At 41.1% G+C, this 24,991-nt stretch overlaps 1 protein-coding gene across 1 annotated transcript in view; it reads right to left on the bottom strand.

The window, feature by feature from the left end:
• The window catches only part of JAKMIP2 (janus kinase and microtubule interacting protein 2), a 62,609-nt gene that overhangs the window by 11,948 nt on the left and 25,670 nt on the right, over positions 1 to 24,991 (bottom strand). Inside the window, exons 2-18 of the mRNA XM_056350281.1 lie at positions 23,840 to 24,109; positions 19,932 to 20,429; positions 17,755 to 17,964; positions 16,765 to 16,863; positions 14,702 to 14,848; positions 12,814 to 12,954; positions 11,868 to 11,924; positions 9,900 to 10,019; positions 9,365 to 9,496; positions 8,288 to 8,371; positions 8,030 to 8,092; positions 6,372 to 6,470; positions 3,659 to 3,757; positions 3,269 to 3,322; positions 2,355 to 2,420; positions 1,478 to 1,546; positions 348 to 425 (exon numbers count right to left, since the gene is read on the bottom strand). Of these exons, the coding sequence (XP_056206256.1) occupies positions 348 to 425; positions 1,478 to 1,546; positions 2,355 to 2,420; positions 3,269 to 3,322; positions 3,659 to 3,757; positions 6,372 to 6,470; positions 8,030 to 8,092; positions 8,288 to 8,371; positions 9,365 to 9,496; positions 9,900 to 10,019; positions 11,868 to 11,924; positions 12,814 to 12,954; positions 14,702 to 14,848; positions 16,765 to 16,863; positions 17,755 to 17,964; positions 19,932 to 20,429; positions 23,840 to 23,968 (2,145 nt within the window). The 5' untranslated portion in view covers positions 23,969 to 24,109. The remainder of the gene's footprint in view (positions 1 to 347; positions 426 to 1,477; positions 1,547 to 2,354; positions 2,421 to 3,268; positions 3,323 to 3,658; positions 3,758 to 6,371; positions 6,471 to 8,029; positions 8,093 to 8,287; positions 8,372 to 9,364; positions 9,497 to 9,899; positions 10,020 to 11,867; positions 11,925 to 12,813; positions 12,955 to 14,701; positions 14,849 to 16,764; positions 16,864 to 17,754; positions 17,965 to 19,931; positions 20,430 to 23,839; positions 24,110 to 24,991) is intronic.

The raw sequence follows: 24,991 nt of genomic DNA, 5'->3' as shown, positions 1-24,991 counted from the left end.
TGTCTTCTTGCTATAACATATGCAAAACAGCCAAGATTCCAGATCAGAGTTCCAGTTGGTTGCACTGACTCTAGTTGCACAAGGTGACATTAACGAGTAGTATCTGCCTTTAACTGACAAAAGAGTTTCACACTTCAGGAGACCTGCCTTTTTGTGACATGAAAAAACTAGGTGTCATGTTGAAGCTGTGCAGATTGCATGGTAGTGCATTAAAGGAATGGGGAAAAACCAAATAAATCTAGAAAGATACTACAGAAAAGCAAGAACCTCTCTTCCTGATCCGACAGGAGCCTGTGTCCTGTCACAGTGCTGGCCAATATGTGCTGTAGAACCTCCTTTGTACATACCATGTATGCTTGGTCAAGAGCTTGCTTCCTGTAGTCCAATTCTTCCTCCAAATAACCTTTTATTTTGCAAAATTGCTCCTACAATGAAGGGTCATTTGGACAGAAAAATGAATTAGTTACTCAAAGTATTTCACCAAGTTTTATTAAAGCAACTACAGATATCTGACTCAGGAGTAAAAGTCTTCAACTGACACTCTGCAGAGTTAATATCTGACTCAGCTAGAAAAGGCGGAAGGGAAAATAGCTGCGGATTGCTTTTTATGATAATACATCTGATCTACATGGAAATAAATCTATCATCTCGTTGCTGACTTCAGTGATATCGCCTAGCATTTCAGTAGTGTAATTCAGGGGTTTGTGTGTGATTTTTCTAAAGACACCTCCTCTGGTGTCATGGACAACTCCTTTTATGCTTTCTATTTTAGAAGTGTGGAAGTGCAATAAACAGGAACTAAATGGGCATATTCACATTATTTGGGCAAAGCTGCTGTGCTTTAACTTCTCAGCCTACCTTAAGCTGAACTGACCTAAGCATGGACATATTATAGGAACAGAACGTAAACCACTATAGCTACCCAACTCTTCTAGTTATGCTTGTTCATCTTGTAGGTTACTTCCATTGACTAGCATAAGAATAGGGTAAGGTACTAACTTTACTGGTGCTACAGGAAATTCAGTTCACCTGTGAATGTTCTGCCCTTCTGGATGATATTGGCTTAAAATGTAATGAAAGAAAACAGTGTGATAGTTCATTAGTTTCCCACGTACTGGTACTGAATAAAATGTGATACAACAGCTGATGTTTAGACTGTGAATCTTACAAGGCAAAAAGCGCAGTCATTTGCATCGCTGAAAATCACTGAGCAATGTTTGAGCCCTCTGTACTTATTAATACAGTCATCCTCATGGAAAAAGAAAGTTTTCAAATCTTCAGTATTTCTGTTTCTATGTTAGTCTGCTGTTGCATGTGAACCAAACAAGTAACAATTTTTTAGATCCACCAATAATCAGAGAAAGCCTACATACTTGTTTTGCCAAAAGGCTTTTTCAGTTATCTTTCAGCACACCAAGTAAATGTGACACAGTCAGTGTCTTGCCCCTAAAATGTGTATTAAGGAAAGTTCACTTACCATATCACTTTCCAGTTCCATCATCTTCTGATGCAGAGCAGCTTCAGCTCCCTCAATCTGCTGGATCCACTGGAAGGAAGACAATGAGAGCTGTGACCTGCTGTGTTTTCTAGGCACATGGGCAGTGGCAAGTGGGAGCTCTACAGCATCTTGTTAATCTATTTTTAGTAACCTACTTCTGGGCCCATGTTGATTAGGTAGTGCTTCACAGAGAAGCAGTAAGAGGATCACCATTACTGGATCATGGGAAGATGGAAAAGCATACTTTCTTGGATAGACAGGGAACCTATTTCATCCCATGGATAAGGGCCCATGATGGGGCTCTAGCATCTCAAAAACAGCTTAGCTGTGTAGATGGCAATTTACTTTGCAGAGGAGAAATTGCTAAGTAGAATCCTTGGAAGCTGTCATGTTGACAAAATTGTGTGCTGCATTTGAGCCACAGAAAGCAATTTTAATCTGCCCTAATTTTCTTTTTAATTTTCAAAATAAGAAACTTTGACACATTATTTCAGCGGGAATTATGCATACATATTCCTTCAGAAGTTTTGAAAATCTCAGGACCAGAAATCCCACACTCCAGCTAATTATGGTTTAAATGTCTGATGGTTTCTCATTCCATTTACAATAACAAGTTTCATTTGACATTATTTCTGTATTTGCAGTTGTTTTGAGTTCACAGCTTAAGCCAGCTGAGTCTGATATTTTTGCTGCTTTAGCAAGGTGTTTGGGACTGTGCTGGCAGTTGGCTTTACCTGGAGAATCGCTTCCTACACTAGAAAAGTTTGACAATATTGACAACAATAACAGAGCAGAAAATATCCAGTCTTAGATGAGGCCTTAGATAACACACGAGAAAAGCAAGCACACAATTTACCTTCTCTGCCAAGGACAATACAGTGGAAGCCTGAATTATGGCCACTTGTTCTTCATTTCTTAAATTCTGTGAAGAGAGAGAGGGAAGAAGAAAATTGGCAGCACCTTCCTGCATGAATAAAGATAATTCTGGCTACAGACTAGGTCTACAGTTTTCAGGGGATCCCTGTAGTACCAAGTATCCTATTCCCATCAAAACAGCCTGTTAACATATTAAAAAGAACACTGCTTTTGCCTTCCTCCATGATATGGACTATATGTTTTCATCCCATTGCATCTTATGAGAAACAAACTAAAATTAGACCCATGTATCTGTTTTCATGCTAGTTTTACAAAGCTGACTTTCCATTAAAGTTTTTGTAAAAATAATGCTGATTTACACCAGCATGTGAAGAGATAATCACGATCCTTCGTTTTTATTTCTTATACATTTTCTTAAAGCACATCTAACATTGGCCAGATACAGGATGATCTCTTTTACGTGACTAAAGTAGGCAGCAATGCCCACTTCGAAAGCCACAGGGAATTTGACAATTCTTGCCTATTAATGAAACTGTTTGCAGAGGAATCCAAGTCCTGATGAAGAGCAGTTGGCTCAGACTGCCAAGTTAATTCATGTGCTTTCCTGAATGACTGGAGTGCAGTCAGGCCCAGTTCCAAATATGAGTGACCTTTGGACACTCTTCCCAGTCTGCTAAACCAGACATTAAGGCTGCTACTTCATTACTAGTTCTCTGACTATTGAAATCTCACAAATCCTTAACTCAGAGAAACAAATACTCCTTAAATTAATTGTTCTGATATTACATAATTTAACAAGTATCTTAGAAAACAGTCATGATAATTATAGATTTCACTTACTCTACTGTACAAAATGCAGCTTCTAAAGGGAAAACACCTCCCACTTTAACTTACCCCATTATCACCTAGGATGTCTAACTGCTTTATGAGGTCTGGGATGCTGACATCCTGCAAAGACAGAATAAGGTAAAGGCATGGCATGCACATTTTATTACAGCTGCAATATTCATCCCTTCTATGAACCACGTTGAAATCAACCATATTGTTTTATCCCATGGAAATGCACCACACACTGATTTCAGTTGCCTTTGAGCCAGGTTTTATCATTACGTTGAAAATTATGAGTCCAATTCAATTGTGTCAGTCATCACACACCCTTACATTAGACTGAGTTTAAGTGCTTAAAGTTTAGTGTAGTTATTAGCAGAGATGAATGTAATGGGTTATAAGGGCAGCACCATCCACTCCTGTAGTTAGAAGTGCTGCCTTATAAAACTGACCTACCTTAACTCCTTCCTTCATGCAGTAGATCTGTAGAGCACTCACACCATCTGAGAATGGGTGAATCTGGAGATTAAATGGTGGGGAGCGTCTCTCTCTTTCCTGGAAGTAAATTGAAAAGATGCCAGAGAACATATTAGAATGAAGGAGATGCACACAGAACTCATTAAATGCCATAGCTACTGTTTATATCATTCTTCACAAATCCAAGCTCTTCATTTTACAAGTCAAAGAAACAAACATTTAGTCTTAGTCTGAAAAACAGTGTGCCAAGTGGGATAGGATCCTGAACCCAAGCTAACTATTTTACAGGAGACTATTTATTTGATCAGTTATTTTCCTTTGCAAATTGTCTGTGAAAAGGCTAAGAGACTCAAGTGCTTTGCTTAATGAAGTGCTGAACAACTACTTCTTGTAAATACACCCTTTAGAAACAGGTATTTGACTTAAGACTGCTAGGATACTCAGATTACACATTTGCTCATCCTGGTATGCTGCATGTTCTGATATCTGTGAAAGGTAGCAAGTTCAAAAAGGTTGATCAACTTAGCTATTTATACACCTTCATTGCATAAAATCTACAAATATTTGTCCAGTTTTAAAGTACCAAAGACAAAAATAAGAATGTGAAGATGTTATTTCCCTTTCAGGTATTCAGGCAAGCACAGAAGTGAAAATCAAATTTCACTTTCAAATATATTTTTTGTTTATGAACATGTAACTCACTTGATCAGTCCAGTTCCATGTCATATGAAAACACAGCTGTCACATAAAACTGTAGGAAAGTTCTATAAATATGGGACACATCTGTCCCAGCACTGACTCAGGAGAGCCAGGAAAGGCTCTGTGTTACCTACAAGCTCTGAATGACAAGTATATAAGGCCTTGGACAGCAACTGAAAAGAACAACTGAGAAATAAACCAGCTTATACTGGAAAAAAGACCAGGTGGAAGCAGGCACGCCTAAGAATCTATAACTAGGGGCCGTCTGGGAAGAGGGACACTGAGGTTCAACCCAGTCCTCTGGCTGCCTGCAGGGGCTTCTGGAGCTCCTCCATCACCCTACAGTGTCACCTGAGGGACCTTTCTTACCTAACACAGCTCACAAGAGAGCTCCTCAAGAAGGAACATGTCCAGTGCCTGCAAAAGTGACAGTGCTTGCAAGCGGGCAGACAAGCTGTCTCTATTCACTGTGCAAGGGCCTACAGCCTCCAGATGCAAATTAGGACAACTCCAGACCAAGCACTATATGCAACACAGGTGGGTGCTGTTGGCTTTTCACACATGCCAGCACTGGCAAGCATGATGATAAAAGGCTGCAGGAGCAAGACCACATTCACCTATATAAAATGTCTCTTACCCCTACCACAGTGGCAGGAAACTAAGGCACAGAGAGATTACATCTAAAAGGGCCTCAGCAATCAATAGTACAGAAGCTGTTGCAAACCACTGTGCAGGGAGCCTGTGCTCCTTGGGCACCTTGGCTCTGTAGCCCAGCTGTCCTCAGGTGCTCACAGCAGGGCAGAAGCCCCCAGCACAGCATAGCCCACAGCTGCAGCCCCAGGGAGCCCCAGCCATCCCCCAGCAGGGCTGGAGTGCCTGCGGGCTCTCAGAGACCTGGCTTCAGCTCCCTCCACCACACGAGCCGACGTGCACAGTCCTCTTCTGCAACAAGGAGAGCTCTAACCACCCAGTACAGATTGGTTTGAGTAAGACAGCTCCCATCTCCTCTCACAGCCCAGTGCCCACAGAGAAAAGAATTCAAGATTCACTGGCTCAGAGAGGACGAGGTACAACAACCCTTTTACCCCCATGGGTACGGTACTAGAATACAACAGCCCTGGGTCCAATACTTTCTTACAAATGCTTATGCAATTTCATCAATCATTGCTGATTCAAACTTCAAAGAGTTCCAGTCCTTCAAGCACAGGGCTAGAGAGGTGCACTTCTCACAGCAGCACTCTCAATGAAATTTGAACTCTTGTCTCATCACCCTTGCTGAAAGAGGGGAAAAGAACAAAGCCATTGTACATCAGCATTAAGGTTTTCTCAGGGGGAAACAGGGCTTTGAAGACCCTGAAGAGGGAACTGTACCTGCATCTCTGACTTCTTAGAGGAACACTCTACTCTTCAGCTATTAGAGATAAAAGCACGCTCAACATTTCTTTCTCCTCCAAGACCTGTTCAGGTTCATAAAAAAACCAAACAAAACAACAACAAAAAAACCTGGATGCCTATTCTCAGGAGGGATCTTAGCTGTGAACCAGGATGCAGCCCTGAGCAAGGTACATGAGGATGGGGTTTAAGCCTTGCTTATTCAGTTAATTTAAATGTAATTAATTTCTGTCCATTTTAGTAGACTCCAGGCCAGCAATAAGAACAAAGCATGTTCACAACAGACTGCTCCAAAGTACTGGAAAAACCATATCCACAGGTGGGGTAACCAAGAGCCGTACTGACACTAGTCAGTTAAGCTCATTTATGCACACTGGGCACCTAACCCAGAGAGAGGTGAACCAGTCAGGTATGGAACTTAGTATTTCCAGGACTTTGGAGCTGACATACTTCAGCTCACAATCAAAAATTCTGGGCCTTATTTGTTACTCTGTTCTATCACTACAATGTTTGCGTAAACACTTGATTAAAGTTGGTGTCCAGTACAAGTGCACTAGTTTAATTTGCTACCAGCTCTACTGTAACTGAGCTCATCCATCACCTCCAGCTCAAGGTTGCGGAACTCCAGCAGCTCATTCTGGTCTCGGGCATCCTGTAGCTCCTGTTGTAGACGGTTGTTTTCTGCTTCCAGTTTCTCTATCTAATAGAAATACGTAAATTCAGGATCTGTGTGACTGTTACAAGAAACACTGAATATCTGGTGAGTAACAGTTGAGGTAGCATAGGCAGAGCGAAATCCAAACTCTAGAGATGGTTCACTACTTGCTGTTTTACCTCAGTGAGTCTTTGGTTTACAGGTGAACTTCTTGTCAAAATCCTAAACTCATAAAATGCTTAGGCTGGAAGTTTTCCTAAAAAAATCCAATACTAGGGGAGATCAGCAGGGAAGTTAACTCTACAGAGGTGTCAGGTTTGCCAACAGATTAGTCTGCACTAACTATTAAACACACTATTCTTACAGAAAAACACTGGAATAGATTGTCTGGGGAGGGATGCGGAGACATCATTGTTGGAACAGTTTGGATAAATGCCTGTCAGGAATGACACAGAAACAGCTGCCCCTGCCTTGGAGAAGAGCTTGGGCTAGGTCAGAGATTCCCAGTACACGAAGCACAGATGCCAATGGAGGGAGAGCTGTCTTTGTGGAGAGTTACCTGAGCAGCCATTCCACCCATGCAAGCACCTGTGTGAACTGCATGTCAAGCATCTCCACATGAGTAGTTCTGTCAGTTAGCAGGTAAGATTTAAATACCACCACAGCTGTCCCTAGCTTGCTTGTTGTGGACAACCCCACCACTAGCTCTTCAGCCTGCTCTCTTCTGCAAGTCTCTAGCCGGTGCCAGGACATGTATTTTGCAGTCAGGTTGTCCAAGGAGGGCCCAGACAAGGACAGCTAAGGAGCATGGTAAGCCTGAGGTCAAATGAGCCCCCATGGGTCAGTCTGTCTGGATGGGGAAGGATGGCACAGGACTGGAGACTTGTTAGGGGCATTTACGGAAGGAGAGAAACACAGACTAAGAAACCTCATCTGGGGAGGTGAAAGACAGCAGGAGACATGGTGCTGGTAGTTATCACCTCTTGCTGATGGCAGTCATATGTATGACCAGTGCTGTTACTGTTGGCAATACACAAGCAATGTTGAAGTCCTTCATATCCTTATATTCCATGATTAAAAATACATAAATACAAATATATATACACACACAAACAGGTGATATTCCTAAATGCATCAAGGGACTGAACAGTGCAAGTTCTGCTGGACCTAGGGATGACTTTAAGCCCTTAACAGAACAGGGACTAGGAGTGTGAAAGGGTTAGAGGGTGACTGCATTTCTACTGCTATTTCATTTCAAGAAGCTAAGCTCAGACACCTTGCCAGTGCAGCAGCAGCAGCAGCAGCAGCAGCAGACCCTTCAGTGCAATTCTACTGGAACACAAAGGTCTGCGCCAGAACGACGAGCAGAGCTTCCAGCTCTACTGGAGCTTATCAGCCAAGCTGCTGCACCAGCAACTGCCAGCAACAACAGTGCCTAATCAGAGCTGGAGAGGGCTTGTCTTTCCGTATGTTATCCTGTCTGTATTAATCTGTGCTGTTCTATCCTTATACTATCCCTATAAGCACCAGACTGCATGTCCAAAAAGTACATTGCAGAATCCAGATTACCCTTCAGAGTGACCATGCAAAACTTGGGAACTTACCTTGTCTAAAAGCTCTTGGTTCCTCTTAATGAATAGCTGTTTGTCTTCCACCCAGTGTGAGTCCTGTTGGATGAACAAGTACTATTACAGAATAATCAAACTCTGTGAGATTGGGCGCATTTATTGAAAATTGGAGCCTGTTTACTGAACAGTGACATTACATCTCATGGAAGTCCATATTGAAATTGTGCTAGGTATTCTGCAAACAGAGCAGATAAGAACCAAAACAGAAAAGGAAAATACACAAAAAGTGCTTACCTGCCCTTTCTGTGCCAAAGTTTTCTCCAGATCTTCTATTTTGGCTTTATATCTCTGGACTTCAGCTTGGAGCTGCTCCTGAGCCTGTTGAAGTCAGGCACAGCATGAAATAGTAAAAAAAGCAGCAATGTGACCAGTATTAAAAGAAAATCAAACACAGCAGAGTCTGGGTTTATGCTGTTGCTTCCAATGAGTGAGTAACCTTTATGAAGACTGTGGCTCAGCGATGTTTTGTGCCACTCCTCAGACTGGCATACAGATGACCCAAGGGAACAGAGAGGTAACAGATCAGTCCCCTCTCCCCACTCAAGCCTATTATTACCATGTATTGCATTAGAGTAGCAAAACACAAGCTCAGGTATTCAGGGTGACAGGCTTTGCTCAAAGATCCTTGTAAGGGGCAGTCTCTGAATTGAAAAAAAAGTCCTTAGTAGATGAGAGTGCCAGAAGCTAGCAGAAAGAAGCAAGTAAAACTGCCTGGGGGGCTCTTCAAGAGCCAACTCAACAAGCTGTGATCTCACAGCTGACACTTTTAAGCAGGAATTTGGGCTGGAGACCATTTGAGGTCCCTTCCAGCCTGAACAATTCTACAATTTAATCAGAGGGACAACATTTTTAGCCTTGGAAGATTTACTGTAGTCTGCACCACACTTAAATTTGAATGTAATTTGCATTTCTCTGTTTGACACATCCAGGTGAACATTCCTGAAGCTGGCACATATGTGTGCCTTTGTGAAAACCCACAGGCCTCTATTTTCCTTTAAACCCTAAACTCTCACACCTGGACAAAAGATGAGAAACCCCATGTGATTCTGCACTGAATTGCAGAATTGCCTGCTTTGGCATTCCTGCTCAGCTGTAGTTCTCAGGTTCAGGCAGAGGACAGCCCCTTGTAAACTGAGTGATCGCATCCATTCTTAATTGTCACTCTCTTTAAATGTACCCAGCAAATGAGTGAAGCAGACATCTCTCAGTTGTATGGATGCTGTATGTAACTCCATTACCTTGTACGTCACTTTGAGGGGTTTGTACGTCTTGATAGCAATGAAATGCTTTCACCCTCAAACAAATACTAACCTTGGCTTCTCTTTCAGCATCTATGATGCCTCCTGTCTGCTCCTGCAGCAGTGCATATGCTCTCTGCAGGGCCTGGTACTCCTTTGTCAGCTGTCGAAACCGCAGCTCTGATTCTTCCGCTGCTAAACCGCACTGCCAAAGCAAAGAATGTAAGTGTGATTTGTTAAGCACAACAGTTGGTTTACAGGTCTTGATTTGGTGAGCTTGCTGTGATATGAAGTAACAAGAATGTGGAATTTATACAGCGTTTATAGATCTTGTAGGTTAAAGAAATGTGATGTTTATTTTCTTGAAGGGGGAAAGGAAAAAAATAATCTCAGATTGCGATGACGTCATAGCTGTAGACTCTATAGATTATGTTTTGAAGGAACCTCTCAGCGTTTCAGTAACCAAAATTGAGGCCAAACTTAATGAAGAACTTACCACTCAATATGCACTACAAAAACCTAACTTTTTTTAAGAGTCTGGCCACTTGTTTTGGAACTCAAAGTCTCTTGAAAACCTGTCCATGCCTATGGAAACAGTCAGATCTTACCTCATCCAGATCATCATCTGGGGTTGCTGGTGTTCTGTCTGTTCTGTATGAGGCCACAGAGGATGTTTCAGAGTCCATGGAATCATCATCGTACCCAAAAACTGTATCTACCACATGTCTCTAAAGAAGGGAAAACATGATTTCTGAATCTCCTTGGTAACAGGTAGCATGAGTTTCTGATGCGGGGGAAAGGTTCGTTCAAAATCACACTGCTAGTTACTTAAAAAAGGCAATATGAAAAAAGAGCAACGGGCTACCCCTGCAATTACTATCTCCAAACAAATCCAAAAGGAACTATGTTGAAGATTAGGTCTTGTGCTGGTGACGAATGAGTGTGCCAAGTAATTCTGAGCAGAGGATCTGGCTCAGTCTAAAACTTGGAAAGCATAATGGCAGCAGCAACACGCTGAAGTCTCTGCCATTGCAGGAAGGCAGGAGCATTGTCTGTTAACCCCAAAGCTGTTCAGAAGACATCTACCAACATGCAGACTGGTGGCAAACCATATGGTGTGTAACACCAGAAAGAGCTGGAAATGTGTGCAGACTAGTGAACCCTCCTCCTTCTCTCACAAACACCACTGGTATTTTTAATATCACAGTGCTTTTCTCACCGATATTGCTGTTGGAGTAAGTGAGTGAAAGCTATGCTAATACAAAACCAGCGTGAAGGAACTTTTCTCTCACACATCTTTCCAGTACTATAGTAACTGCCACGTTGTAAGAGATTGCTCGTGCTACACATTTTGGTTGTATGTCTGACACCTCACTATCTCCCATCTCAGTAATGGAATTAAATCAAATTAAAACTGTGAGTCATGTTCTATGAAGGTACAGAAGCTTGACCCTGCAGGCTTGGTTTCAGGGTACAGATCTGGGCATTTAAATACTTAGCTTATGAATAATTCTACAAACTGATTGACAAGCATTTCAGATGCACTTCTGCTTTGCAACACTTTTCACTTTTGCTGACAGGTTACAACCTTCTAAACATGGAATTTAAATCACACAAAAAACATGTACCAAAGATGCCAATAACCTTTTGCATATATTATCTTTTTCTGTTCATTATTTTTTTCAAGTGAAGACAATAGCCATGTTCTCCCATATTATAATCTCTGGCTTTGAAATAAAGTTGACTGATAAAAATACTTTTTAGTCCTTGTCTCCTTACGTCTGCTGTACATTGTTTCAAAACCCATACAGAACAATGTGATGATACATCTAGGATTTACTGGTCTGAAATTCTCTGTGTGTAGGATAGCACTGCATTACTTTCACAGAACATGGCTGACATACTAAAGGATGTCCTCGGAGGACAAAGAACAACCAAGCTCTGTTTTCTACACAGTATTTCCACTTTCTGGATCTGAGACGTGGCTGTTGCAAAATCATTCTTCACACTTAGATGATAAAGGATCTACTTGAACCACTACTGACTACTTGGCTCTAAAATTGTAAATTATACCAGCTTCTGACTTGACCCAATTCCAAGTAATAAAACAGGTAACCAAAGGCCTGTGGATCTGAGCAGGACAGAATAACACTCAATTTCTCAGGGAGAAACCTCCGCTTCAAGAATAAAAATGCACAAGAACTTTGTTTTAGCCCATATGTGCTGTGAAAAATAGACAGCAAAAGATAGATGGGAAGATCTCTGGAAATGTAAATACATCTCAGCATAATAGACCTTGAGAACAATATTTATAGAAACCAGATGGAAGGAAAATTGTTACTATTTCAAGGGGAAAAAAAGTACCATTTTTCTGAAAATAAAATAGCTATGCACCCTTAACTGAATTTCCAAGTGGACTTAAAAAGCTCTCCCAAAGTAACTAAGGTGTTTATAAACCTGATCACTAAAGCAGACTGTTATAATCACAAAGCTCTCTTTAATCAGATTGGTAAAAGTATGCTTTCCTCAGAGCCTACTAGCTCTGTATATAAGCTGAAAACAATTTTTCCTCTTACCTTAATTGGCTTTGAGCTCCTTTTATGTTTTCTGCGACGAATGAGTTTCTCTCTGTCCTAGAAAATAAGATTTAAAAGTTACTCTCTCCTCTTTTGTTTGCAGCTGTAAAAGGACAAATCTACAGAGGAAATAAAACACTTGGCTTCTATCAAGTCTCCATTCATACATTCAAATAGGAATCTGATTCCAGGTGGAACAGAGGATTCATATCCAAATCTGTACATGTGTTGGCCGAAAACTACTTGAAGAAGGGAAGATGGGATATCTGAAAAAAAAAACCCACCACCCTCTCGTTTGACAAGACACTGATGGATTTCCTGTTAAAATCACTGGGAGGCCTGTTGCAGGCTTGGGCTTTGTGTAAGAGGCTGTCTACCTTCCCTGCAGAAGGGATGCTGCTTCTGTCTCAAAGTCATCAAATGTTGGTAGTGATGATCTCACCAGTCCTAGCAATGATGTCTTAGAAGAGGGAAAAGCCTGTTTTGGAGTCTCTCTCCTTCCTCTCGACATCATAATGCAAAGTCAGGTGAAAAAGAAATTGTCAGTATTAAGTGACAGAAGAACTACTCAATCACCCTCTAGCAGCTCACACTTCTCCAGCACATGATATCGTACTGTGTGCCTGCCTCTTGTTAAGGAAACTTTTTAATGGTAGCTTAGTTATACCCTGCCTTGTGAACATGTAGCTATCTTCCCAAGCTCCACTGTTCTTAGTCTGTGTTCATTTCTAGAGCTCAATTCACACACAAGAGTTATGCTTTTGAGTTGTAGGGGCTGATGCCCCACTAGAAATTCAGTTAAACTGCACCCATGCATACCTACATCTAAAAATTTGCAGGTGTTAAAAATAAGATATTAACCCTCACACCTCTAGTTAGAAGACATACTATCAGTGGTAAACTGTGCACAGGAATCCTCCCTAGTTTCCCAGTGCTCTGGACATACCCTTGTTAACTCATCAATTATGTTCTGTTGTTCTATGACTTGAAGCTTTAAGAATTCAGTTTCTTGTTCCTCATTAGCCTGATCCAGGTCATTGAGAGATCTTAATTTCTTTAGAGGAGGATGTGATGTCATTTTTTCTCTCTGTGGCAAGAAGAAGAAAGAAATAAAGTAAGATCCACCAATCAGAAGACAAAAAGACCACCTTTCAGTCAAAAATCAGGCATTATCTTTCATTTAAGTTGTACAGCCCTTTAAATATACTTCAGCTACGCCATTTTTATAATTTTATTAATACTTGTCAGCACTTCTTAACAATAAAGCAGCACAGAAAGGCTGAGTTCTTCAACCAGAACAACAAAGCTTTATCTATTTACTTATTGCGTGGCATACAACCTCTACAGCAGCACTTAAAGGTCATATACCATAGCTCTTCCTTTGCCATGCATCAAGATGCCTCAACACATGGCAAATACAGTAGAACTCCCTATCTTTCCAGTGGGTATGCAAATAGTATCTACACCCATGACCCCATGCCCTTACTGATACCCATCGTATCACCACATACAGTGAGGAAATGGACATGCTTTAATCATGTGAAATACATGCATCCAGTCAGAACAGGAGAAAAGGCAAAAGATGTGGTACCAGATCTATTTTAACTGGAAGTCCACATCCCGCCTGCTCCTGAGCATATGTGGGAGAAAAGACGACTACAGCCCGTAAGAATCACTCTAGCCACCCACATCTTGCTAACTTACATAATCTGGGCATTTACAGAGTAAAGAGCAGATGTCAGGGACCTAAGATGTGCTATGCCTGCATATATTCACCAGTGGTGCGGCTCACTGATGCCTAATGCATGCAGATCCAAAGTCCCTTCTCTTTGCTGTGGGAGAGCCCAGGGGGCTGTGATCTGTACTACCACAGCTGTGGAAGAAGAATTCTGACCCGTGACACCCACAGTAAGTTTATTGGTCTTCTGGGCATGGGTGAATTGCAGAGTCTTAAAGTGGATTAACCTTGTAACACTAAAGCCTTTTTTCTTTAAGACAAAAAAGTGAATCTGACCATCTCATCCTCACTGGCAGGAAAGCTGCGTTCATTGCAGAACAGTCAGCCTGCTCAAGATGAGAACAGTGGCTACTGCAATCCAGAGACAAGGCATGCAAACACACTTAGCACAGGAAGTCATCTCAGCCTGCCAGCTTACATCAGAACTTCCGCCTCCTTTTTCTATTAATGCCAAAGCAACAACAGCGCCTGCATAGGGACTGCATTCTGACTGATACTCAGGACAATTCCATTTGAAGGATACACTGGCATAACTGCTTTGACCCTGCTTCATGAAAGTGATAACCCTAGCCAAACTTGTAACACCATCACTCTCCCTGTCCCATATCCATCTACCATGCATATGCTTTATGGAAAGATTGTACATGCTCAGTGCCAGAACAGAATGTTACTTTGCCATCATCAGATCTAAAAAGAACAGGTACATTCAAAGACAAACACCATGCTGGCTGAAAACATCACTCTTAAGCTTCCTTTTTGAGTTCCAGATGCAAAACAGCACGGTGGGATATGACTGAATGATTTGACTTTTTTTTCCTTTTTCTTTTTTTAAAATTTGAAACTCAATATTCTAATTTTTGAGGATTGTTAATTATGCATTCACTTAAATATATTGCACACGTATGCATAATACACAATGCTACACTATGCAAGTCCAGTATATACAGACTTAAGCACGGTTATATCTTATCAATAGTATTACACACTATATACAACACGTTTTCTCTATGTATATATATGCATACACTATGCAGATGTGGCCACCGTAACAGACATAGATCATACAGTGATCCTCATTTTGCTCTTAAGTACCAACCATTTCTATATTTTCTTTAGTGACTGCTTTCAGTTTATCTTCCATGCGCTGCAAAGACTGCATAAGTTCATCATTTCTCTTCGTGAGGCACTTGTTCTTTTCCAGAAGAGGTTTACACTGTTTCTCAGCTTCTCGGACACGCTTCAACTGGGTTGATAATAACAATTAATGATTGTAAATTATCCAAATAAAAGGTATATTTTCCTCCCTCCTTTCTTAAAAGTACTTTCGTTAGTTCCCTGTTGGACTACTGTCTGAGTAAAATGCCAAAGTGATCTAATGGAACTGATGCTTACAGCTTCCATAACTAGTTTTACCTGTAAATCTCAAAGCACAATTCTGCATATCTGTTTCCAAAAGACGGCTTTATCTATAGGAAAATTCAGACATACAGATAAAGCAACCTTTTTTTTTTTTTTTTGGCAGTTTACCTGCAAGAAACTCACTGATTTTCTCATTGAAAGACAGATTTGCAAAGGTACCTACTCAGTCTGGATCACAGCAATACCAACATAGTTTTAAGTGTGGTTCTTAATGCCCCCCAGTGAAATACTTGTGCACATGCACAAGCACAATGAACTTTGGTTTAAATAAACAAATTACATAACATTTAAACAACAGATCCCATAAGATAGGAAGGTATCTTAGGGCATGCTTGGAAGTTCCAGTATTGGTACAACTAGAGTTTTAACCAAGATCTCTTCCTCTGAAAAATTAGTTCCAAGCAGTAATACTGAGCGTTTTATTGATATTTCTTTTTCTAAGAGCGCCCAAGGAAGATGGCATGTGGCTGTGGAAAGACATCATCTTTGTGTCCAGATCATCTATCAAAGGCACTGTCCCAGTTCTCTATTACTGTTTGTCACTGGGAGGTTGCAGTTCTGCTGAGGAAAAGACCAAGAGTTTTCTGTAGCTATCAAGCACAGTTAACCACATCTGCTTACATCATCGTAGCATCTCACATTAAACTAACCCAATGATTTTGTCTGAAGCAGGTAAGCAAGTACTGGGAGACCCCTCCTGCTAACAGAAAAAGGGGGAGCAGCTAGGAAGCAGTTACATCTTTGACCAGCACAGCTGTGGGCAAAACAGCCATCTGTTCTACCCTAAGAATGAAGTTATCTGTTGCTAGTCTGAATGTTTCTTAAAGTGTATGGTATTTCCAGCAGTACTCCTGGTCACATTTAACAAAATGTGTTCACTGTAGTCACATTGTGCTAGATACAGCTCAGAAGCCTTTTAAAATTATTTTTTTTCCTTGTGAAAAAATAGGCTGAATATTTAATGAAAAGCAACAGGTAATCAAGCTGACTCAGACTCCAAGCTATTCAGTATCACAGAAATTTGGGGATTGAGAGCTTTTCATAACTGAAAAGAGACACATGAATATATGTCTAATTTGCAATCTTGATATGACATTATTTTGCAAATATTACATTAAGAACATTGAGGAGACTGAAGCCAGCTAAAGTGATACGAAAGGAGTGCATTAGGACTCCTAGCTCAGGATAAAAAAAGTAAATTAAAAAAAAAGTAATCAAGAGCTGAATTTCAGCACCGTCATCTTTAATCACAGACGTAGAAACATGGACAAGTTAAAAAGCCAGGGTGCTGACTCCAACACACAGGTACCACCACCTAGGAGTAAATCAGATGAAGGGATCAATTCACCATTGCCCATCCTCCCTTGATCCAATACTTAACTGTTCTCAACCCGGTCAAATACTGGACTACAGACATTATTTAATTTACAAGATAAGTCTCACCATACACTGTTGTATGCTCAAAAGGTCAAGGAGGGAACATAAGCGTTCATAATACAAACCTACAAGCCTCTCTCCTCAACTTTCATTATGATTTTATACCACATAACTTCAGTGAAATTACTGTTTAGTTCTAGGATTAAGAAAAAAAAAAAAAAAATCACCCTCAGCCTCCTGAGTGACTAGACTGAGAGATGGAAAAGGCATATTCATCACTGGCTATCATCCTTGGATCCTCCCCTCTTTGCCTTTCCCTGTGGCTACCGACCTCCTCTGTCTGATAGTGCAAAGCTCACACACCAGTTCGTTTCGTTCATCAACAAGCAACGTGTTCCTGTCTTCCAGCTTCCGGATTGTGGCATTCAGCTCTGCTATCCTCTTCTGGTTTCTGCGCAAGTCCTGTTCATTGGCAACAACATAATACAGTTACTGATTTTTTTTCAAAATGCATGCTTGGGAAAAAGAATCCTCAAAAACCACACACCGGTCAACTTAAGCTGTCATCAAGAAATTACATTTATGGATTTTTACAGCATTGAACATGCTGGCAAAAATACACATATTTTTGGAAGAATGTATCTGGTTTGGGGGATAATTTAATTGAAAATTTTTACCTCCTTAAAAAAATAAAGAGAAAATAACCAAACAGATATCAATAATTTTTTTTTATGATGGGGAAGAAAAAGCAAAAAGCTAAAAATTCTAATTTTTATTGCCTTTTCCTATACATCTGCTGAGCTGCTATGTCAGGTGAAAAAGTAAGGACATTCCTTTCAGTATCAATTGCATTTACTTTTTTATTCCTCATTTGTATATGTGTATATACATGTATATATACACATCTGTGGTGTAAACATATATTCAGTCACAGAACCAGTGAGTTGCATGCTTTGTGAATGACAGCAAGGGCTGTATATGTGGAGAATAAGACAGAGAAAGAGGAGGACCTCCTAAAAGTCTCCTGGATGCCACCCCCACCCCTTCTCCCTGCCCATCTTCCCAATTCTATCTGTTTTTGAGCATGTATGCTAACGAGGTAGTTATGATCATGGAACAATTCTTTCAAATGGGCACTAATTATTTAAGATGTTTTATATCTGTAAAAAGAGCAACTGAGGGAACAGCCTTACAAAGCTTTGTTGTCCCACTAGCATTCTCTCTGAAGAATCTATAGACACAACAACTCTGTAGTGACTAAGAGTGGGAATGTTTTCCCAGGGCCTGAAAAAATCTGAGCACAAGAAACACAGCCATGTTTCTGTTTTGCAGGGGCCAGTAAAACCTGCGTACAGGGCTGCTGCAGTGCTCTGAACCATCTCCGGCCCTTCCTGGGATCTCTCTCTTGGGACTGCTCATGTTACACTCTGCCTCCTTCACCAAGAAGAGCTGTTCATCCAGAGCTTCCTTCTGCAGCTGCAGCTTCTGCACATAGCCTGTCTGTGTCTCCAGCTCTTTCTCCAAGGAGAAGATGATCCTGTCTTTAGCCTTGATCTCATCCATCTGAATAAGAGAAACACCAGAACGATATTACTGGGTAAAGGCAACAGCATTCTTCAATCTAGCAGTATATAATTTACTTAATAGCAGTGTTCACCACTTAAATCTGCTATATCATACTGCATCAGGCTTGTAAAACAATACACTTTGAGGTTTCAGCCATAACCGTACATTGGCACAGCAGCAGATTCACCAGCCTCACACAGAGTAAAGCCCAGGAACTGAGCATGATACGACGTGTTAACAAAAAGTTGGACGAAGAGTTCAGGCTTTCACTTGGATTTTGGTCAGTTATTTATACTAGTAAAAAATAAGTACAGACTGACAAACTCAAAAAAGTTTAGACTAGCTCCTGCTCATGTAAACAGAGCTACAATAGCTGAGGCAGTAGAAGTTATGGTCCCATTCTCACAAACAAAAGACCTGTGCAGACCCAGTATTTCTTAAATCTGATTGTCATGTTATTAATCTTCTGCTGAGTGCAAACTCAAGGCTATCCATTTTATTGTTACTTCATTTCTGCCTAATAGCCCAGGGCTATCCAATACAAAAAGTAAGTCTAATTTCACCTCATAGCAACTTTTTAGAACAATGGCTTATAGGAAAATTTGAGATTAAAACTTTAGAATAAGATTAGCCCATGCAAGCCTTGCAACCATAAAAATTGATACAAAACCACTAACATCATTGAGCTCAAGAAAATTTGGTGAACCAGAACTTGCACATGCTCGAGCGAAATAAAGCTGCTGTTGTCTGGAAATTGCATGAATTGCTCCCTGAAAACAAAAATGCTATCTATGCTAAATTTTGCCTGAAGCTGCCAAAGATACTTTCTGGTCTTGCAGCTTTCTAGGCTTGCTGAAATCCTACCCAAAGTATTTTTCAATGACCAGGGCTAAATTCTGATGTCCATTAACTAGATGTCACTCTGAGGTAATCTCCTCCACTCTGATAGCAATACAATGGAGGTGGAAAATATTTGTCTAAGTCAGATAAAAGTAATTCTGGACTTGTTCAAGGCTCTTATGCAAGTAAATAGCCTTCAAAAAGCTTTTCATCAGCTGCTAAAGACAAAATCACACAATACATAGGTGGAACCTGAGTTGATCTTAGTGTTACTAAATGGCTCAGTTTTATCCTGAATTTCACTATAGTTTCTTTTTATATTAAAACTCTAAAAATGGATCCTCAATTTCAGATGAGAAAAAAAGAAAAGTAACTTGTCCTCATGGTTAGAAGGGTCAAAATTCAGAATACAGATATGAAAAATCCCCCACTATTAGTCTGTACTACATTACTGAGCATTTTGGCAACATACGAACATACCTCCAGTACATGGACTTTGAATTGGGGGTGAGGGGGGAATCAAGGCAGGGGGGAGAATATCTTTCTGGACAGTTTAAATTACCATTTCTCTTACTTAACTGTCAAATCTTGAATCCCAGTTTTCAAGCCAAACTGTCCACCACTGCATGCAGGTCCAGCTCCCCAGATGATAGGGAAACATGGCAACTTGCACCATTGCTGATGTGGGCCTCATGTTGCCCATTTTCCCCAGTAATTACTGAAGACTATGCCAAGACCAAAACAAAAGACATCTCCCCTTCTGCCATGGTTTAATGTGTTCAAGATACCATCACAAGGGCTACAGAAACTAGCAAACTGCAAGTGCAGATGCAAACGCTTTTTCTAACACTTTGCACTGCACATGTATTAGCATCTCAGCAAGCCAAATCCTCATGGACTAGGCCCATCACTCTCTTACTTTAAGGTGTTAGCTACCATCACGGTGGTTGCTCTAGCTGACTCACCATGATCTACTTACTGCTGAGGAATGACAGTGAGAAGTTTGTAATACTTTTGCAAACTAAGGTGCATTGCAATGTTCTGTTTTTCAGAAAAAGTTAAGAGGCACAAGAGGCAAACTCACTACAGCCTAAGAGAACACATGAATTGTTTCGGTTACTGACCAGGCGACGAATATCCCTTTCGCTCTCCCATTTGATCTTGGAAATGGCTTCCTGGTGTGACTGATGCTCACTCCGAAGATCCCCTGCCTTGATCTTATCAGCTTGGATCATATTGTTAAGGGCCTCATCTACCTGCTTTTTGGCAGACTTCAGTTCAGTAATTTCCTGCAGAAGCTTAAGGCGCTCCGAGTCAAACTGTTTTCTGGCCTCTTCACGAGCCTCAATAGTCAGCGCTGTCCTTACTTTATCACTGCTCCCATCCCGCAGCGCGCACAGCGCTGACTTGAGGCGCTGGATTTCGCTGTCTCGGACTTTGACCATCCGCGTCATCTCCTGCTCGTGCTGTTTGATGAGGTTCTCCCTCACAGCCTGCAGCTCCTTCATTTTCTCCTCATGGAGTTTGGCTTTTAGCTCCGTGATCTGCACAGTCTGCTTGCGCTGCTCCACCTCACGGATACGCTTAGTTTCTTGAGTCTTCTCTCTTTCAAGTTTAGCAACCTACATTGAGATAAAATGAAAGTCACCTGCTACCAACGTGTTATCAAAACAAGCCCACCCAGACACAGAGCCATGCCAAACGGAGGAAGACCTTGCTGCAGACCCTAACCAATCCTCCACCCTCCTACATCAAAATATGGGCCAACTCCTAGGGCACTGACCTAGATTTTACACTGTCTTTACTCAAGCCAAAACAAGCCTTCTCCAGGTGTCTTGCCTCATGCAGTGACACTACATGTACTTCCAATAGTTCCTTAGGAAATAAGACTCCATGATATGGGTGCATTTGCCTAACAACTTTTTAACTCATCAGTCAACATCAGTCAAATTCACCAGAAAATTAGAGGGCTCAGAAACAGCAAGGTTCCTACAACTTTCATGACCATGGACAGTCAATCAGATGAGAGAGAAGTGCTTGCCTCTGTATGATCCCAACAGGGGTAAGGTGCAAGTGTGAAAGTCCAGGAAACATTTCATCTTTTACAGATGTTCTTATCCATACAGAGAGCTTTATTGGGCATCTGTAGTCACTTCTTAGACACATATCTACAGAAAAGCATGCTTCATTGTTTATTATGCTTATGGAACAGCTAGCTTTACTTGAAATACGCCCTTTGCTACTCTTCATTAATGACAATTTTTAAAAGTTCTTTGTCCATAGCTTTGGAGTCAAAGTTACAGAGCAACCAACCAGTCCTCAGTACTGAATCTCTAGGTGTAACTTCACACCTCTGAGCAATTCCACAAAAGAAACCTACGCCAAAGAAAAGTAATGGATAAAGAATGATGTCAGTTCAAATCAAACTCGGGTTTGTCATTTACAGTGAAAAAGAATGTGGTTTCAAAGATTGTATGAACTTCCTTGTTAATTCCTTTTTAAATAAAGACCAAAAAGAACAAAGAAGAGTGAGCAAACCTTTCAGAAAGAAAAAACAGTGGAAAACCCATTCAATATGAATAAGCATAGTAGCAGGCCACCTGAAAGCCCTCCAAGAAACACTGGTGGTTTAGCCTGCAGGCCTACTAGATTACTTAAGAGAAGATTTAGCTAAGGTAGGAAGTGCTTTCAGCTATTTGCAGAGCTGATTGACTTTTGGGTTTTTTCTCCCACGCTATCTCCATCTTATTTCAGATACACCTTTCCCAAAATAAGCCACTAGAAGAGTTTGAAAGCATAGTTTTCAGTTTCAATCACCAAAGTCATCCTGACAAGTAACAGACTCTACAAATGAGAGGAATCTTCCTCAGAAGGCTCCTTGGAAAACAAATCTGAAAGATTTTCCTAGAACTCCCTTCACAGGGCTCTGTGAAGGCCCCTTTCCAGTGTTACTCGAGCACATAAAACATATTTCAGATAAACTTGTTTTGATTTTGTTTTCAAGACTTTTCTACTCTTGTAACTCTCATTATTTTGGACCATCCCTGAACTGATGTCTAGTAACAAAAATCTGCACTGGCAGCTTCCATATTGGAATTCCATAGCTGCAGTGATAATAAAAGCAGCAAGACTCAGAACGTAGTGGAAAGCATTACAGAAACTCCCTGGGCCATCAGTTTTCTGGCAGCCAGCCTGTGGCTCCTTAAGAGAGTAAGTTAAGCCTTGCCTGTGTGCACCACATGAAAGCCAAAGCCTGCAAGGCAAATGAAAGAATCAAAAACCATTTTTGCCTTCAAGACTGTCATTGACCATTTGACAAAGAAAAGGATGCAGAATGCGTTTGAAAGAGTGACGATATCCGCTTTGTTGCCATTTTCAAATCTTGTCCATTTTAAAAGGCTGCAAAATAACAGCTATAAATCTGACTGGTAGGTGAAGGGAGAATGCCCCCAGAGATTCTTAGAACATCAGGTAACACAGAACTGGCTATTCTTGCTTTCATTTAGCTTCTCCTAAACTACAGAAACCAACTTCCGCTATACTGGCTAACACGTGTCAGAGATTACCAGTATGATTAACCTTGATATATTGGCATGAACATCTGTTCCTAAAAGAAATAAATTATCAAAAAGACCTTACAGGCTGAAGGATTTGTGGTTATTCAGGTTTGGAAGCTAGAGGCAAGTCATTCTGGGTTTATTTGCCCAACATATATGCTTATCTGTGAAGGAATCAAAGAGGCAGGTTGATGGATTTCAATTATATTCCATTTGGAAAAACAATATATCACTAGGCATCATCCTTTGATAATGTGGCTGCCACCAGGCTGCAGGTGGGGGTTGCCCAGGTGCAGTTAGTACTGCCTCCAGTCCCCTTCATGAAAACTCACTAGGAGTAATTAAGCAGAGATTTGTTATCTTTACTGCTTATAAAGAACACACTACTAAACCTGAAGACTGCCTTAATCACCACCCATGTGCAGGGAACTTTAGCACTTACCACAAAAGGGTTTATTGCACAAAAGCCATACTCTGACTATAAAACATACAGTGCTTGCCACTAGAAGCATCTCTAAATGAAGAGGGAGAAACACTGTGGAGAGCAAAAAGTACACTTCCTTGCAAAGCCACTTTGGCATCAGCTGCGGGAAAATTGGTGCCACTTGCAAGGATTTTAACAGAATGCGGGCAGGGTATGTGCAGAGTAGGTGTAAAACAACAGCTAGTATTTTATACTTGGATAACACCCAGCCCATTACCTTTTCACAGTTTACAAAACTAGTAGTGTAAACAGGTGATATGTGTTTCGCAAGGGTGGCCCCAGCACAGACAACGTAGGAAAAGAGAGTGAAAAGTTAAGCAGAAGATGAAGGCAAGAGCTGAAGCCACAGCACACAGCCCTGAGGTGGTACCAAAGGCTTCTGAAGTATATGGGAGGCACCTCAAACCTTCACAGGTACATCTGTCCCCTGCATGCATTATACTCAGCTGGCTTTAGCCTAACTCTACACATCTGAGACTGTAACTCCAGCATACTGTTAGCACCTGAACAAGCTTTAAATAATGCATACATATGCTAGCATATACAATACCGTTTGGCTGCACTGGAGATGGATTGCAAGGGTTGACATGGATTGTCATGCTATACACTTAGGGAATACTTAACTTCAAAATAAGGGCATGCCTTGCTGAAATATCAGCCATTCAAAAAACAGCAACAGTACCCAGTTTCTAAACACCAAGAGGGCAGGATGAAACCCACTAACTGGAATATGGCCAAAGATGTTACAAAAGACATATCACTCCCATTTGAGGGCCAAAGACTTCTTAATCTTGTACCTCAGTAAAAAAGAGGCTGTTCCACAGAAGCAACAGGACATCCACCAAAGAAAATGTTATATGGGGGGAAATTATCATACCACTGTTCTAGGAAAGAGTTGCATTGCATATGTTAATTTCTGTGATATTATTTTTTCCATGTGTTTCCCTCTTTCAGTGCAGACACTGTTATTTAAAACCAAACCCTCACTCACCTTGGATTTCTCCTGATGCAGCTCAATTTGAATGTCTGTTAGCTTGGTCCTGAGTTCCTCATTGGCAGCCTGTAGGGCAACAATCAGCGCCTCAGGCTTTTCGCCCTTGCTACGTCCTTTCTTTGACATGGTTTCTTATCAGCAGAAGTCCACGTGTTTAATTATTTCAAATATGGTCTGCCATCTTTTTCTGTTCCTTTCAGTGCCAGTTAGTTCAGCACCTACTGCGTGACATTCCTTAAGGTCCTGGACTCAGCTGCTTTGGAAGCCCTGCGAGAAGTAAGACATACTATTATTTGTCAGTGGACACTGCAGCATGACAGCTCACATGGTTACAGAACACAAGAGATAGCTCACTTCTCCAAACACTGCAATCTCTGTCTGAAAACCTGCAAGGGAGATCCCACACAATCAGGCTTCTGTATGCAAGTTTGGCATACTAGTGGAGATTCCACATATGTCCTTTTTCTGTTCTCAGAAGGGACGCCATGCAAGGAAGATAGGAGTTTGTTTACCATAAAGATTAGTGCTGTTAAGAGTACAGGACTGGAAAGGGCTGGCCACTTAATCCAAGACTTGCAGTCAGAGGTAACCACAAAGCAGGCACTTCAGTCTCAAGCATCTACCAACAGTATCTTCCTCTTACCCTTCCCAACCCTTGATCCCCCACAAGACCCCGTGCCAAACTCAGACTTCCCACAAGACACCTACAATCTCCCACAGGAAGAAAAGGAAAGTGCTGAAGTACTCACCAGTGTTCTGGATCTCCATAGAATCAGAGAACTAATAGCATGCAAAAGCCTGTATCAGACTAGAAAATGTCCCCTTTGCCATTTCCAAGAGAAATTTAAAAAAAAATAAAAATCCACCAACGGTTTCCATTTTTGGGGTAAAACTCTGTCCTAAGCCAAAGTGATGCAGTAAGCTTAAACCCATCAGCAAGGTATGCAGATCAGGAAGCCAAGGGTTTTTTCCACATCACTATGAATATGGGTATCCCTCTGTCCCGTATACCTATTAGGGTTTTGGTTGGTTTGATTTTGTGGGGTTTTTTTGGGAGGGGGACAGGTAGCATTTGTCTTGGTTACTGGCATTGACTGACAGCTTTGGATAAAGAGGTATTCTGTTGATATGGAGAAATAGTGTGAAATG

The sequence above is a fragment of the Falco biarmicus genome, chromosome 8, assembly GCF_023638135.1.
Source record: "Falco biarmicus isolate bFalBia1 chromosome 8, bFalBia1.pri, whole genome shotgun sequence".
NCBI lineage: Eukaryota > Metazoa > Chordata > Aves > Falconiformes > Falconidae > Falco > Falco biarmicus.
The sequence above is the reverse complement of the archived record's forward strand: the minus strand, read 5'-3'. Positions and strand labels throughout refer to the sequence as shown.